At 31.5% G+C, this 16,417-nt stretch overlaps 3 protein-coding genes across 6 annotated transcripts; 1 reads left to right on the forward strand and 2 right to left on the reverse strand.

Moving 5' to 3' along the window:
* The first annotated feature begins 4,677 nt into the window (after nt 1-4,677).
* On the forward strand, nt 4,678-8,904 carry LOC108905506 (NAD(P)H-hydrate epimerase). 4 transcript variants are annotated; one of them, XM_018708385.1, is made up of 3 exons: nt 4,678-4,905; nt 5,134-5,657; nt 8,445-8,688. In XM_018708385.1, the coding sequence occupies exons 2-3, from the start codon at nt 5,185-5,187 to the stop codon at nt 8,665-8,667; spliced, it is 696 nt and encodes a 231-aa protein (XP_018563901.1). In that variant the 5' UTR covers nt 4,678-4,905; nt 5,134-5,184; the 3' UTR covers nt 8,668-8,688. The 4 variants fall into 4 exon arrangements, with proteins under 4 accessions (XP_018563901.1, XP_018563902.1, XP_018563899.1 ...); XM_018708386.1 differs by having other exon boundaries at nt 5,157-5,657; XM_018708383.1 differs by lacking the exon at nt 4,678-4,905 and adding an exon at nt 5,009-5,083 and having other exon boundaries at nt 8,445-8,904.
* Nucleotides 8,905-8,923: 19 nt separating this feature from the next.
* On the reverse strand, nt 8,924-9,704 carry LOC108905501. The gene is made up of 2 exons (XM_018708377.1): nt 9,419-9,704; nt 8,924-9,242 (listed from the first exon to the last, which is right to left on the reverse strand). The coding sequence occupies exons 1-2, from the start codon at nt 9,511-9,513 to the stop codon at nt 8,924-8,926; spliced, it is 414 nt and encodes a 137-aa protein (XP_018563893.1). The 5' UTR covers nt 9,514-9,704.
* Nucleotides 9,705-13,893: 4,189 nt separating this feature from the next.
* LOC108905510 (SAC3 domain-containing protein 1-like) lies at nt 13,894-15,706 on the reverse strand. The gene is made up of 7 exons (XM_018708391.1): nt 15,503-15,706; nt 15,251-15,442; nt 15,036-15,197; nt 14,561-14,797; nt 14,364-14,501; nt 14,122-14,308; nt 13,894-14,039 (listed from the first exon to the last, which is right to left on the reverse strand). Exons 1-7 carry the CDS (start codon nt 15,568-15,570, stop codon nt 13,956-13,958), a joined length of 1,068 nt encoding a protein of 355 aa, XP_018563907.1. The 5' UTR covers nt 15,571-15,706; the 3' UTR covers nt 13,894-13,955.
* Between the last annotated feature and the right edge of the window lie 711 nt (nt 15,707-16,417).

Here is a 16,417-nt window from a genome sequence, read left to right on the forward strand (position 1 = left end):
GAGTGAAAGAATGACACTGGCCTTATGCGTTGAAAGAAAAATCTAATTTAAAATGCAAACTCTTGTCACCTAACAAAGTTTTGTTTAACTCTTTATATGCAGGAAGTTTTGAATCCTGGCCTGAGATGGTTTAATTCCCAAGACTGTTAAAGTGTATATAAAAAGTAGTAAATGAGAAAGTAAAGAAGTAAAGCAACTGGTAGAAGGGATGTTTTTGTTCGATCGATGAGACAGGACTACAAATAATTTTAAAAGCCCATTTTAATCGATCCACGCTAATATCTCCGACAGTTTAGGTTCTAGTGAAAAATGACCTACACAAAAGTTGTAGGGTGTGATGGGGCCGGGAAAATTGTTGCTACACTAAATTTGACCTAGAGGTTACCGATCAAGAGATTAACTTCAAATTTTCAATAGGATCCCCTATTTTTGAATTGAATTTTACGTTTAGATGGTCAATGGGTCAAAATGACCTCATAATGACATTCTGAGGTCAACAGTGCCCCAAATATTGTTCCAAATTGCCCCAAAGATGTTCTAAATCGCCAAAATTTAAGGTCAGTACCAATTAGCCCCTATTATACCCTACAAATTTTAAAGAGGTTATTTTTCGATAGAAACAACCTCGCTAGAGCTACTGGCTTGAATATTGTGCAAAAGGTAATGTTGACCTCAGAATGACCGTACGGGGCCATTTTGACCCATGACAAAAGACATCACCTGAACGTAAAATTTCCGCTTTATTTAATTCCGGGGTCAAATATAGGGGTTTCTATATCAAAATTTGAAGCTGACCCTGACCGGCCTTGACCGGTGTCCTCAAGGTCAATAACAGTTTTCCCCCACCAAACCCTACCACTTTTAAAAATCATTTCTCGCTAGAACCTAAACTGTCGGAGATATTAGCGTGGGGCGCAAAAATTATAGAGAAAATAGTAAGTAGGATTCGAGATCATTCTTCATATTTAGATATTGAAAGTGTAATTTAACGCTGTTCAGAGTATGTCGCCTGTAGAGTAGTTATTTTCCACAATATCATTAGATGAAAAGCTTATTTCACCTAGTACAACACTAGTTATACTTTCTTAAAACATACAGATTAGTAGAGTACAGTACAGATTGCTACTCTCTGCCAGTAGACATCGAGTAGCAATTACGTTTAAGAATGACATACATTTCAGGTTATATCTCACCCACTCTCAAAATATGTTACTATTTAGTGTTCATATGCGTTGCAACATATTTTCTGTGAATATGTACAACATTTACATTAGGAAACTGAGTCCGGTTCTGTTAAAAGGTGCATATCCTCGAACTACCTACTGCAAAACAAATATCTACCTATCTTTTTCATCTATGGCTACAAAATATCCAAAGCCAACCTTGAATTTATTTTTCATTTGATTCATCTAGATGAATTTTCTGATAAAGATGCTTTTTACTTTGGCTCCGAATTTATATTTGTGTAAAACTGTTATAAAACATCTTGCCGCAAGGAAAATACGTAAATTTAGTTTCAGTTTATGTCGCAGTTTAAATAAAATATGGATAACTAAAGGAGCAACAGCGTTGCTTTCTAAAAGCAAAACATGCGAGAACTTTACCTTTTCTTTGCCAAAGAGGAAAATTTAGGTGCCTTAATAATTTATCAGGCTACTATAAGCTAACAGTGCGCTACATAGAACTTAGTAAGAGGCTTCCTAAGAGGCTTAGAAATGTAAGAAACAAAACTTTTACGAAAGTTAACAAAAATTATTAACATTATTTAAGTTTATAATGATTTTTCTATAAATGAAAAATGTAAATATGGCAGTAATTTTAAATTTACAAAAGGTCCTGATCGGTTCAGTAATTTGAGAGGTATCCCGCACTATCCAATTTTAAATTAATTTACTTCTCCTCTATCTATGGGAACTCGTATAAATTCTATTTAGGGAATTAGGCGAGGTGAACAATGTAGAGGCTGGAGATCGCCATTATTAAACTCATCCATATTATGAGAGGGTTCTCCCAAAGGCACATACAAAATAGAATTGAGGGTTATTGTTTAATTCATATCGTGTATTATTTCTAACAGAATGTTGAATTTCGTTGGGGAATTGAATGGGTACTATTGTCAGATATTGAACACATATTTTTGAAACGCCATTGAATTTTATAGATATTCCTCCAAATCAATTTTATATGCCGATATATTTTTTAAATCAAAATGGATGTTAGATATTTTATTTCAATATGTTTAGAATTATGATTAATATGGTATATTATTAGAGCAGAAAAATTTGTTTTGACTAGGAAAACATTATTACAACTAAAATAAATATATTTTAATATGTATCAACAAGGAATCGTTTGTATTACTGTGTTAACTCGGGTTTTAACTTTTATTTGCTTTAGCTTTTTATATTTTAATATACCTACGGAATGTAAATAAGAATAAAGACATAATATTCAAACACAGACATACCGTTTTCCCTGTAAATAAGTACAAAAATATTAAGGTGCCTGTTTTTTGCACTTATTTTTATACAGGGTGTGGCATGTATAATCTATAAAAATTAAACTAACAATATTTTTAATAGAAAAGTCTTATACGAAAAAGTTCTATTTTTGCGTTTTTTTTTTCGTAAATTATAGTTCAATTATGGATGAAAATATTTTCTCTGGAACGGTCTTCCCCGTGTGCTCTACGATGAGTTACGTGCTGTAGACCAGCCGCGTAAACAAATCGTCGTTGAAAGATAGAAAGATACTTCTCAATTTCTGGGGAATTTTTCAATGCAAAAGTACAAACTAATAAAAATAGATATTTAAATAAAACTTACCATTTCTAGAAAAAATGTTGAAATTGATCCCCATTAGCGCGGATACAGGCATGGCTCCGACGCACACAATTTTGGCGAATATTTTCCTCTAATTGTGTCAGCAGCTTCAACGGTTTCGCAATTCTTCCACCGTAGCAATTGGAGTATTGTAAACAATGACTTCAAGTGACTCCAAAGATAAAAGTCCATTGGAGTTAGATTGGGTGACCGAGGTGGCCACGGCACAGAACCAAAGCATCCAATCCATCGCTGAGAAAACATTTCATTCAAAAGTGTCGTTACTTCTCGAGTACTGTGTGGAAGAGTCCCATCCTGAAGATAAAACATGCGTGCCCGAACTTGTAATGCCACATCGTCCAATAATTCAGGCGACCGGTTCTCCAAAAAGTCAGCATATGTTGGTCCATTTAGTCGTCCTTCAAAGAAATAGGGACCTACAAGTACATCGCTTATTATGCCAGCCCAAACATTTACCGAGAACCGATGTTGAAAATGAGTTTCCCTAATCGCGTGAGGATTTTCATCGGCCCATATGTGCATATTATGGAAATTCACTTCAACACGGGTAAATGTCGCCTAATCTGTTACATAAACTTAAACAGGAAAGTCTACTTGATTGGCACATTGCCGTAAAAACCATCTGCAAAAACGCATTCGTTGATCACAATCCGGGGGTAAAATCTATTGAAGTGGTTGCAGATGATAGGGGTGCAACAGCTGGCGCCTTAAGGTGCGATGTACGGTACGAGATGAGGTTCCTACTTGCAGTACAAGTACTAATTGTGGGATCTTCGTCAAGATTTTCCAACACTGCATCTTCAACATTAAGGTTCACTTACTGACCACGTCCTTCTCCTCGAAGAATAACACTTCACGTATCTCGCAGCCGCTGAATACACTGTAGGATTGTATTTGCACATTTGACGTTGTAGCCATCGTTTCCAGTACAACCTAGTCACCGCGAGCACATTTTCTCCGGCTGCACCATACACCATGTTTTCTCGGTTCATTGTAAAACTAGTTTAGGCACAAACTACAAAATTAAGCAAAGTAAGAAATAAGAGTCTTGAATGTAATCGGCACGCTAATTCTTATTTTTTACTTCTTTATAAAAATTACACTCACTTTCGTGGAATTACAAAATAAAAACTTTTGTCTAGAATCTTTCAAAATTTAAATTTCAGACAACAAAAACACCAACATTTTTTTAAGTTTACCCTGTATACCTACAAGTAGTTTCAAGCTCCATCATCGCAATCCAAAAAATGTTATGAGTGTAATGACTATATTTATAACACTATTCTACATCCACATTTTTCAGTAGTATTTTATAATTTAATGCTTTGATAATTATTCCATTTAAAATATTTTAAACAAATATTATATAAGTACATATTTGAATCTTATTTTCATGTAGGTATTTTAAATTTCCCGCTAGCGAAAAAATTAAAAACGATACAAAAAATTGAGAATGATTAGTACTTGATATATTATTCAAGTTCATTTAGGTCATATTTTAAATGCGAATGCTTGTGCCATCTATTAGAAACTAAAATACTGGTTACATAAAAGGTTCTATATTATATGGCACTATGTATAATCCACTACGATATATTTTCCGTGAGTCTAGGATATAATTCCGTAATTTGTTCTATGCTGTGATCATGGACTACACATCCTTGGCTGTGATTCTATTCTATGAGATTCTACCATAGACCATAGATGGAGACAAACAGATAATTAAATGTCTTGTCTACTAAGTTACAGTCATAGAAAATGGAATATTATTTTTTCTATGGTTACAGTTTTATTTTTTTTAATTGTTAGCTAAATGACGATTTGTTGCAAAAATAAAAATATGAGTCAAGTTTTGTGTCACATTACTTCAATTTAATAACTGAGGATGTGGCAGACTCCATTGTTATTGTATATACATTATTAAATTTTTATCGGAATTGAAAATAGGCCGGAAATTATAAGATAAAGAAGACAAAAATAAACAACACAATACGGTAGATATATCGCATAGTAACTATATTTGTTATTCTAACATTTTACTTCGAATTCAAAAGTGCTACAGGTAAGCAAATTTTCTTCGTTTCTATTTTTTAAAGTAAATAAAAAATCCATGTAAATATTTTGCCGTATTTATGCAACCATGAATACAGTAGTTTTTTATATTGTGATAACCTGATAACTGACATTTAAATATAACCCTAAAAGTTATGAACATTAACATTATTATTTTGGCTCAAAAGGTAACAATAAACTTCTTCCGATCTATTAGTTAATTGATAACAATTTTCAGGTTAAAATAAATTTTATCCACAGGTCATTTAGTCAGTTTAATTTCTGTAATATGGTGAAATACCTTGGACAAGAAGAGGCTATCAAGATAGACCAAGAACTGTTTAATGAATACCGATTCTCTGTTGATCAATTAACGGAATTGGCTGGTTTAAGTTGTGCTACAGCCATAGCCAAATCATATCCTAAGGAACAGATTGCTGACAAATCAATACTCGTATGTTGCGGACCTGGTAATAATGGCGGAGATGGCTTAGTTTGTGCAAGGCATTTAAAATTATTCGAGTATAACCCTATAGTATACTACCCAAAAAGAACTGATAAAGAACTATATCATAATCTCACTCACCAGGTTGCTTCAATGAATATACCCATTACAGAGTGTTTACCAGAGAAATCCACTGTTGATACTCAGTTCGGACTAATTGTTGATGCTTTGTTCGGATTCAGTTTTAAGCCGCCTATACGAGATACATTTGTGCCTGTAGTAAATCTCATGAAGATGACAAGTGTTCCAATCGCCAGGTATGTTAATATCGTATTTTTTATGATCAATGATTCTTTAGTGTACACTAATATAATAAAGAGTGCAGTAAAAGTTGTACTACACTATATCCTGATAGTATCTATATATTGAACTGCATTCACAAGTTTTCAAATTTTGATTAATAAAATATTAGCCTGTAAGCCTGTAAAATTTCATTAAAATATTCTGAGCGGTTTCAGCAATATTTATAAATTTGGATTTTTTTATTAAAACATTAACATCCTGTAGATCAGAGACTAAGCGTTTTCGGAATTGGTATATTAAGGAAATACATCACAAATCGCTTGTACTATAACCTCCTGCAAGGAATGCATCGCCTTACCAAACACCCTGTATACACTTAAATTTTTGGAAATTTTAAGGGAAAAATTGTTACAAGATATAGTGCCAAGGACAAATTGCCTGTATTTTACATGTTTTTAGGTATTATGTGAATTTTTTCAAACGATTTGGATTTAAAATGGCAGCTGTAGGTGATGGTAAGCGATGACACCTTTTATTGAGAGGGCTGTATGGCCGGAAATGTTTCTTATTGACAAATGATATTAGAACAAAAAACAAAAATTTTCTAATAACGAGCGTTCAAATAAAAACGTGGTCGAAGTTGGCTCTGACACATTGGACGTAGGGAGTAGCTTATAGCGACCAACTTAACCTCATTTCTCAACGAGCTGTATAGCAGCTGTCAGTTTCAATAACGTTAATGACTATANTGAAATTCTTACGTAATAATATAATCTACATTAATTATAGCTATAACTAAACCTAAAATGTGACAACTGCGACAGAGCTAAATTTTATTTGAGGGTTTTTCGTGACCAAAAATGTCGATATTCATTTTTTTCTCCTCTAATATAACAAATATGTTAATAAATGTTATTATGTATTTATAATATAACAAATATATTAATAAATGTTATAATTAGAAGTTGTGAAGCTTTTTTTTTATAAAAAAAAATTAATTGAATCATGTAATGTATTACGTAAGGTGGGGGAGGGGGTTATGAAAAATCTTACGGTTTCTTTACATGGGGGGAGGGGGGAGTTGAAAATGTGAAAAAATGCCCATACGTAATTTATGGATGACCCCTTATGACAGAATAAAAAAATATATATACATTTTGTTGAAAATAATACACCGACTGTATTCCTAAAATGGGTACCTAGCAGTTGACCCAAAAATATGGTTATATTGGGGGTGATGTACCTATTTCAGAAAATTTGTATCCTATGTAAAGTATACTGCCCTTTTGTCGGTACACCATTTTCCAAATCATTTGTACATGATTTCATGTTCTTTTCTAATGTGACTCTATTTACAATGCCCTTATTTTAGAATTAGTACAAAAATCTGTTCTGTAATCATTGTCATCACAAACTTTTATTTTTAACACTTCAACTTATAAACGGACAACCGTAAAACTTTAACAACGTCCAATATTTTGTAAAAATATATATATTCCGTTTGGCTGCCATGAAAACAGTCACGACTATTTTGAAAATCAAAGTGTTAATGATCACTGCAAATCGTTGGAAGTGTCCGCCGTCTAAGTTTAGTGGCTTATGGTAAATAGTAGTCCCTAAAGTCTTCATATAAAATGTGGGATGTCAAGTGGGGCAGTTTGATAATCAAAAATGTGGTTGTTTGGGGTCGTTGTTGGGTTGATTAAAAAAATAAATTGTTTTACATGCAGAAATCAGTTAAATCGCCCCCGCTACTTGGAGGCAGTTTTTGAGGGGGAAGGGGTGGAATTGGGGCTTTGTGCCCATTGGGACTTTTGATCTACATTTTAAGAACTATGAACCTGCGAAGTTTCAAAAAAATTGGCCGAAACCCACTTCCCATAAGAAAAGTGCGGGGTCCTTTATAAATATTGCGGAAACCGCTCAGAATATTTTAATGAAATTTTACAAACTTTGACAATTAACAACAGTACATGTTTTACGATAAAAATATTGCAATATTTATAAATTTGGATTTGTTTTTTATTAAAACTTTAACATCCTGAAAACTAAGCGTTTTCGGAATTGGTATATTAAGGAAATATATCACAAATCGCTTGTACTATAACCTCCTGCAAGGAATGCATCGACTTACCAAACACCCTGTATACACTTAAATTTTTGGAAATGTTACTTATTGACAAATGATATTAGAACAAAAAACAAAAATTTTCTAATATAAATTAAAAGCTAGAGAACATCTTAGGGAAATCAAAAAAATATTAATAATTGTTGATTCAGTGAAAATTAAAAGTGTTGAAAGATGAAAAATTTTACATTAAATTGTTAATGACAATGAAAATTATTAAACAATCGAAAAACCCCTACGATGTTCCCTGAATTGTGTTATTGTGAAGCTCTGTACAAAATTTGAAATCGATTCATTGAAAACTTTTTGAGTTATGTTTCAGGCAGTTAAAACAGTGGTTTTTTGAAAAACATTTTCAAAGTCGTTGTTGCCATTCAGCATAAAAAAATCGTTATATGTATTTACATCTTCAATGAGAGATGCTTGCACCATATAATTGTCCTTCTATATTGATATTTTCTTCATCCTCTTCTTTTCGGCATGATCTGAGGCTCAATCTCGCCTCTAGGTATAATAGTTAATTATCGCGTACATTCTCACAATTTACAATAAGCACTCCTGGAGCATGCTTGTGAGTGGTGGTGCTCCATCTCGAAAAAACTCGTGTTCTCGATTTTTCTATAGTGGCTTTACCTTCATTGCAAATCAAATTCAATTTTTTTTTATTTTGCAGTGTCGATATTCCAAGTGGGTGGGATGTAGAGCAAGGCGAACCAGAAGGTGGAGGTATTAAACCTGAACTATTAATATCTCTAACTGCACCGAAAAAATGTGCACAAAAATTTCGAGGAAAATATCACTATTTAGGGGGTCGTTTTGTACCGCCAAAACTTGCAGAAAAGTATGAATTAAATTTACCAAAGTATCCGGGAACTGAGTGTAGCGTATTGCTTTAATAATCATTAGGATTTAAGTGTTTTATTGATTCTAGGGTTGATTTTTTTTATGTATTTTTTTATGTATGTACTAGCAAAAAATGCTTTTTCGGGGTTCCGTTGTTTCTTAATCTATAATTTAAAATGTGATTGTTATTCATTATGTAAAATGGATGATAAATTGTAAAGTGTAAGTATAATACATCGTGGACTGTAAATTTTCTATCAAACACAAATAAAAAAAAATTATAGATCATAGAGTTTATTATACAATAGTCTACCAAGCAATCATCCCCCAAATTTTACCTATAATCCTCGCCGTCAGTACATAAACGGGCATAAAAATGAGACCCATTATTAAGAATATTATAAACAGAATAACAATAATTTCACCCGCAAACACAGCTGCTTTCATAATTTTCTCTTTTTTATCCCTTGTTTCAAATATCTCGATTAATTTGTCAACCACAAATCTGGCAAAATACACAAAACCATCGAGCAAAGGGGCCAAATTCCATAACATCACTAAAATAGTGATAGCTGCCGTGTATGCATGTGTACATAAAGATGTTATTAGTGCCAAAAATGATACTGATCTAAAAACAAACGTATACTAAAATATATCCTAAATGTATCAAAAGAATGTCCGAAGTTCAGTGTTAGCTTGTAAAATATTCCTAACATTTTCGACAAATTCATAAGGTGTAAATTACTGTGTCAATTTTAATGTCCCATTAAACAGATCACTTTCAGATCAATAAAAAGTACTTACTCGCTCCTAGAAACTCCTCTTCCTTCTTGGTAGTCCACTATTGGTTCCCTGACAGCCCGCAATGAGTTAAGGACGTATGATGGTGAAAGATTCATTGTAATATATTCGGTAGTACCTGCTGCCACACCAGAACCAACACCTGTTGGTGCAGTAGAATAAATTACTTTGGATGGGAGTGATGACGGTACTGTTCCTTGATACTTATAACCATACGCTTCCCTAAAAGTTCTCTCTGCGGCACAATCAACTAAATGATTACATTTACAGTGTGGGGTCACCTATAACTTTGCTTACCTGCAGCAACTGCCATTTCAACAGGACATAGTTTTTGAAGAATTTCATGGACAAAAATGCATTTTTTGTTATCATCAAGAATTGGTCATGACATTTGGTAAATTTTGACACTTGGGGGAACAAAAGAAAGAGAATGTCTTTTTAACTACTCAACTAGCCTAAATTATTTTCATTTACTTGCAAACAATTCCACTAAATCATGAATTACTTTTTCTATGGATAAGTACAGGATTACAACTTTTTAATTGTCCAATACAGGTATCTTCATTATTTTAAGAGATACAGAAGTGGTTAAATGTGCAGAATTTTGTGCATGTCACAGGTCGGTTTTTAAATTTGGAAAATTCTGAATAGTTCCGAAGATATTCGGAGATAAGCAAATACAATATGCTCGTGGCAAATTTGTTTTAGTCATATACAGGGTGCTCCTAAATAAGTGTCGCAATGGAACACTGTATATTCCTCTTGTAAAAAGAAACAATTTTTTTGCCAATATCTTAGGAACCGTTTGAACTACAGGACTGAGTTTTTGTACACACATTACCACTATTAATAGCTACTTTTCCGCACCCTTCTCGAATTCATTGAGTGGTGGAGATTTTAAGGTATCGTAAGGGTTTTTACCCCTCTAACTTTTACACCACTGGAAAAATTGACATTTGACAGCAAAATCTGAAGCGCTAATGAATTTTACACAAAAAGAGTTCTCTTGGTTCATTGCTTTTCAAGAAAAATTACATTTTATGAACAAAAACAAACATTTTGCTAATGTTTCGAAAATCTTTTGTAATTTAAAAGATAATAATAATTAACAAATTTAACGAAATTCAACAACATTCGCCACAAGTGGCTATTAATAGTGGTAATGTGTGTACAAAAGCTCAGTCCTGTAGTTCAAACGGTTCCTAAGATATTGGCAAAAATCTGAAAAAAAATGTTGACACCGTGTATCTCGAAAACAAAAGCCCGGAGAGAAAAATGGAAGAGGAAAAAAATGTTTCTCTTTTCAAGAGAAATATAGAGTTTTCCATTGCGACACTTATTTAGGAACACCCTGTATATTGACATTAAAGTAGACTATCTCTGTAACCCTGAGAATGTACAAAAAACAGAGTGGGTATCAATATATCTGAAATGCGTTGCTCAATTGTTTTTATTTTATTTTTCCACTGCTCTACATTATAATTAATGACATTTTCAATATAATTTTGACATTTTTTGTCTAATAACTTCCAAAAATAATCACAGTAAGATAATGTTTTAACTCCTATAAAATTTCACCTACTTTTCAGTGATATGATAGTTGATTTGACACAATGATCTTTTAAAAATTTGTTCTTAATTTTATTCTTTATATCAATCGGCTTTATTAGTGAAAATTAAACCTTTTCATCTTCAGTGTTCAGGTTTAATTAAGTAACAAAAATATAAAGGTTATACCCATAATTTGTATGAAAGACAATTCAAAAAATAATTCTTTTCTATTATACAGGAGATAACTTTGAATGAGGGTTATATTTATACGGAAGCTATTTTTGATCTTTAAAAATATATATCCTAAGTTTATTTTTTCAAATTCTGTTCAAAATTGAATTTGTTTTTCTTTTATTGTAATTTTTGTAGCTCGCCTCTGAATAGTCTAGGTCTAGGGTAAATTAAAACACTACGCACGCCACTGTGAATGCATACCCATTTGGGGGCTATGGCACGCATTGTTGTCAAATCTCACATTTCTCGATTTTTATACGTTTATTAGGGTGGCCCAAAAAAAACGAATTTTTTTTTTGTGTCTCTTGCGAAAATATGTTAGTTTATCATGTTTTAAGAGCCCCCTCAANTTTAAGAGCTCCCTCAAAAAAAATTTTTTTAAAGGTCCTCAAGATTTTTTAAAATTTCCAAAATCAGCAAACATTGGATTTTCTTTTCTCATTATTTTATCATTTTCTAGGTTGAAAAAATCTCGATTCTGAAAATTTCAAATCGATATTTTAATTTCTAAATTATTTTAACTTAAAAGTAGTGTACCTAAAATGTTTTCGAGCGACCTCTAAAAATAAATACTTATCAACGAACTAATAATTTTTTTTATTGAATTTGATGAACAAAAGAATAGAAATAAATCATGAGACACTTAAAAAATTTCTCGAGGCAAAATTTACTACCGCACTATCAAATTATTTATAATTTTTTATTTTTAAAATTTAAGTGTGTCGTGATTTATTTCTATTCTTTTGTTCATCAAATTCAATAAAAAAAATGATTAGTTCGTTGATATTTATTTTTTAGAGGTCGCTCAAAAACAGGCATACTACTTTGAAAGTTAAAATAATTATGAGTGACCTTTAGAAATTAAAATATAGATTTGAAATTTTCAGAATCGAGATTTTGTTCAACCTAGAAAATAATAAAATAACGAGAAAAATAAATTTTTTTACGATTTTGGAAATTTTTAAAAATCTTGAGCGACCTCTAAAAAAATGTTTTTTGACCTGATTTTTTGAGGGAGCTCTTAAAACATGATAAACTAACATAGTTTCACAAGAGACACGAAAAAAAAATATTCGTTTTTTTTGGGCCACCCTAAATTGTTTATACACAACGACAAACAATATCGTCGCTAAAACCTAAAACAAATAATTTAGTTAAACTTATACTACACAAGACACTTTACTAAATATATAAATATAAAATTAAAGTTAATAAATTACAACATTGCACTATACAAATTCTATTTCCATTCCAGTAAAAGCTAACACTTACTAATATTACAAACATCCCGCACACTAATAAATTTAAAATGAATGTAATAAAACATTGAAAATTCTAGTGTTGCCATTGGGCGTTTGTTTTTTTACTTAAATTAAGTCAGAAAGTCGCGGAATTATCTACCGCATTAGGAACATCTTTTTGTAAACCAGCGGTATTCAAACTGTGTTCCACGGAACCCTGGGGTTCCATACAACCTCTCTGGGGATTCCGCGGCTCAAAAACTTAAAATTTTATTATCGATAATTACAAAATTCAAAAAATTTATAGTCTTAAACTTTTTATTTTTATAAGTTACTATAAGAGCTTTATCTACTTATGCAAGTGCAAGTAGTCGGCTTATATCTTATAAGTGGCACAACGTTCTTCACGTTGGTTACGTCGCCTTTCCCATGGTTTTTGGCTAGAGATTTATAAGGAATATCCTGAAATTGCGGACCAGGCAATAAATGTATTACTGCCTTCTGCAACTACGTACATGTTCGAAAAATCATTTTTCACGTACGTAGCGACAAAAACAAAGCATCACAATGCGCTTAATGCAGAATTTGAAATGTGATTGCAACTTACGATAATAGCACCTGATTTTAACATATTATATAAAAATATTCAAGCACATCCACTCTTTTTTTAATTACTCAATAAATATTCACTTTAACTTTAGTCTTACTTACTTTACTATTTTTACTTAGTGAAATATTTATTTTGTTAATCATAGTACATATTTATAAATATATTAGATAATCAGTAAAAAATGTGTTTGAAAAAATCGAAATGTTGGCGGGGTTCCGCAAGTCGTAAAAGTTTGACGACCGCTGTTGTAAACCAATAAACGTAATAAAATGACACGGTGTTATATCACATCAGGTGGATTGATATTATTGTAGATAATTCACTTAACCTATTAGAGTAAGACACTGAGATTCACAAACTAAACACAGTGCTTTAAAAATATAGTAACAAATACTTTTTATTAGAAACTTGAAATGTTTAAAATTCATGAGATTAGTATTTTTATTTATCATTTATTATGTATGTACATGCGTATCCCAATAAAAATTTTTACAAATACTCAATATTCATAGTTATATATAGCCACTTTAAAATGACAAATTAACTCAACTTAAAATTAAAATTCTTTGCATATTAGTATTCTGGGAAACAAGTACTATTACCCCTAAAACACTGACCACCACTTAAAGTTACATCCTGTATATGACAAAACAAATTAATTTCTTGTGAAAAATTAGCGCACAAATTCTGTTTTACTTTCCCAATATCTTTAACGATTATGAAGTTAGTGGAATCTAATATTTTCAGGTGTTGACCCTTTACTTTAAATGTATCATTTCTTTATTCAATCACAACAGGATTACTAAATAAAAAATTAACAAATAAAAATCAAGGTAAATATATTTAAGTAGGTATATAAAAAAAATATAAACACAACAAAATAATATAAAACGTAAAACATTTTTCATTCATCTCCAAACAGAATTAAAGTAGAGACACTAACATCATTTAGCTTCTGATCGACAAAATCTTGATGTGACGGAGGCAGCTGAAAGTATCAATGAAATATAAAAAAACATTTTATTCAAAAGAATAAAAGTTATAAAACAAAATACCAAAAATGTGCTCACCATCTTATTATCATTGAACGAACTCCTTAAAAAACAAATTCCATTGTCTCGAACTTCTAATCCATAATATTTACAGTCACTGAATACATCTCGGTCATTATTGTACAACAATAGACTTTTTAGAACATGTACAGGAAAAATTAAGTTTTTAGAACTATAAGCTACAGACATAATTTTTAAGACAGTCCTAAAATAGTATTCATAAACTTTTAATGTTCAAAATTTGTAGACATGCCACAAACCTTCTCAATTTTGGTAAGTGTAGGGTTGCCACAGCCTGAAGTAATATTGGAAGCTGTTTTATTAGTCTACAAACTCTGATGAAATTACTGTTTGTATATGAAAGGGATAGTTCTAAAGCAGTTTCTACCACGTCAGTTCTATTAATTTAAATAAAAATTTAATTGTTTTCAAAATAAAACAAAGTATTATTACGTACCTCCATATTTTAGATAAATTTAAAGGTCTTATAATTGCTTCAGAATCTCCTAAATTTAAGACTAAATATAAAGCCTCAAAATGTGGTCTATTTTCAATTAAAAATGAATATACTTCGCCATCCTTACCACTTATCTCCTCACAGCAATCATACATACACAAAAGTCTTTTTAGGCACTCTTGTAAATGAGTTGTGTTTATAACTGGATCAAAACTGTTTATGTTTTCCTCACATAGTCTGAAAACCATACACTTTAATATATAGAACAAAAAAAAAACATTTAATTATTAGTTGTCGGTTTTATACATAGAAAAAAAAAAAAGAAAATGGAGACAAAGGTTAAATAATTAATAGTTGAAATTTCAATGAAATGGTTTTCATTAAAAAAAATATAAATTTATTGAAAGAGTTTAACATCTAATGCTCTGCCAATAAGTTAGATTAAGTATATGCCCAAAATATTTTAATTCATTACCTATATGAAGCATATGCATGAAATCTTACTATAGGTTGAAGAATACTGATGCAATAGGCTTTAGAAGAATTCTGAATGACTAGATCTTGCCTTATTGACCTTAACCTATCCATTACAAAATCATAAATCACTGTCCAAGGTAAATCTTTCCTAGATATAATACTAAAATTAAAACATTAAGTAATATCTAATGAACAGTATCTCTTACTTCTTACTCATCTAAAAGGTAATTTAATGTTTTTAACAAAATATTTGGCGGTCTTAAATTTTTTGGGTCTTGCATAGATTTTCCTGCTGCAGACCGACAAAATGTTTTGACCATACGGCTTCTATCAGCTTTTGGTTTACGGTCTCTTTCAGTTCCTGGCACTACTTCCAAAGTATGCAGGAGACTTTCTTTTTCTCGTCTGTGGAAAGTCGAAGAATGAAATTAAATTTAAATTAATAAAACTGAATTAATTACTAACAGTTTTATTTCTTCATCGGGGCACATGTTCTGACATATTCCTACCACATAACTTTCTAAAGATTCCATTTCCACTTAAATTGCCACTAGTTAATCAATGCACACATAACATACTATAATCCAAACTTGAATACTTGAATACAGCAGAGGCACAGCGAATAATTTCTGTAATTTGTAAATAAAAACAAAAGCCGTTGCATATGTCATAGATTTGACATTTTGTGTTTGACAGTATAGGTACTATGGATGGAGCCAAACCGACTTTATGTGCCTTGTAGCTGTTCCAACATGAACACTGAACAGCAAAAGCGGCAGCTATTTGCCCTAGGTCACGTGACCTAGGATACAAATCAGGCGACATTAATTTTTAAAGAAACTATTTCTGATTATGAAGTTGGCTCTTTTTTTGTAGTAAAACAGTAATTAAAAAAATTACTGTCAAATCTATAAAGGCGAATTTACACGATGCAATTTGGATGTACATCGAGGATAATTCATCATAACGTTTCATCAATATTTCATCCAAGATAAACAGTTCAGCCTTTTTAACTATCGGTTTCACCGAAGATGAATCATCCTGGATGTACATCCAAATTGCATCGTGTAAATTGTGCATAATTAAATTGTCCATCAAATAAAAAATAGTTGTCATTATTGTCTGAAAGAGAAAAGTTATGAAGGAATATTATCACCATACATCAATTTTGTAAGAGTTGTAAGTTTTAAGAAATACTCTATATAACACCAAAATTTGCGTAGATTAAAAGCAAAAGTTCACACGACAAAAATAATCAAAATCGATTAATACGTATTCGAGTTATTTAGAAAATTCAAAATTACTAATTTTGAGGCCACCTAGCGGCCAAACGAAGCGATTTCGGATATAGGTGAATTATTAGCCTAAATCGGCCTATTT

Source organism: Anoplophora glabripennis, unplaced genomic scaffold (assembly GCF_000390285.2).
Source record: "Anoplophora glabripennis isolate ALB-LARVAE unplaced genomic scaffold, Agla_2.0 scaffold140, whole genome shotgun sequence".
Taxonomy (NCBI): domain Eukaryota; kingdom Metazoa; phylum Arthropoda; class Insecta; order Coleoptera; family Cerambycidae; genus Anoplophora; species Anoplophora glabripennis.

Coding starts and splice junctions, on each gene's coding strand:
- LOC108905510 (XM_018708391.1), bottom strand. CDS start 15,570: ATGGAATCTTTAGAAAGTTATGTGGTAGGAATATGTCAGAACATGTGC. Junction 15,198..15,250: donor TTAAATTACCTTTTAGATGA/GTAAGAAGTAAG, acceptor TTTTAATTTTAG/TATTATATCTAGGAAAGATT. Junction 14,040..14,121: donor CGTTCAATGATAATAAGATG/GTGAGCACATTT, acceptor TGATACTTTCAG/CTGCCTCCGTCACATCAAGA.
- LOC108905506 (XM_018708383.1), top strand. CDS start 5,051: ATGAACATTAACATTATTATTTTGGCTCAAAAG. Junction 5,084..5,133: donor TTATTATTTTGGCTCAAAAG/GTAACAATAAAC, acceptor AACAATTTTCAG/GTTAAAATAAATTTTATCCA. Junction 5,658..8,444: donor ACAAGTGTTCCAATCGCCAG/GTATGTTAATAT, acceptor TTTATTTTGCAG/TGTCGATATTCCAAGTGGGT.
- LOC108905501 (XM_018708377.1), bottom strand. CDS start 9,513: ATGAATCTTTCACCATCATACGTCCTTAACTCATTGCGGGCTGTCAGG. Junction 9,243..9,418: donor AGAGGAGTTTCTAGGAGCGA/GTAAGTACTTTT, acceptor GTTTGTTTTTAG/ATCAGTATCATTTTTGGCAC.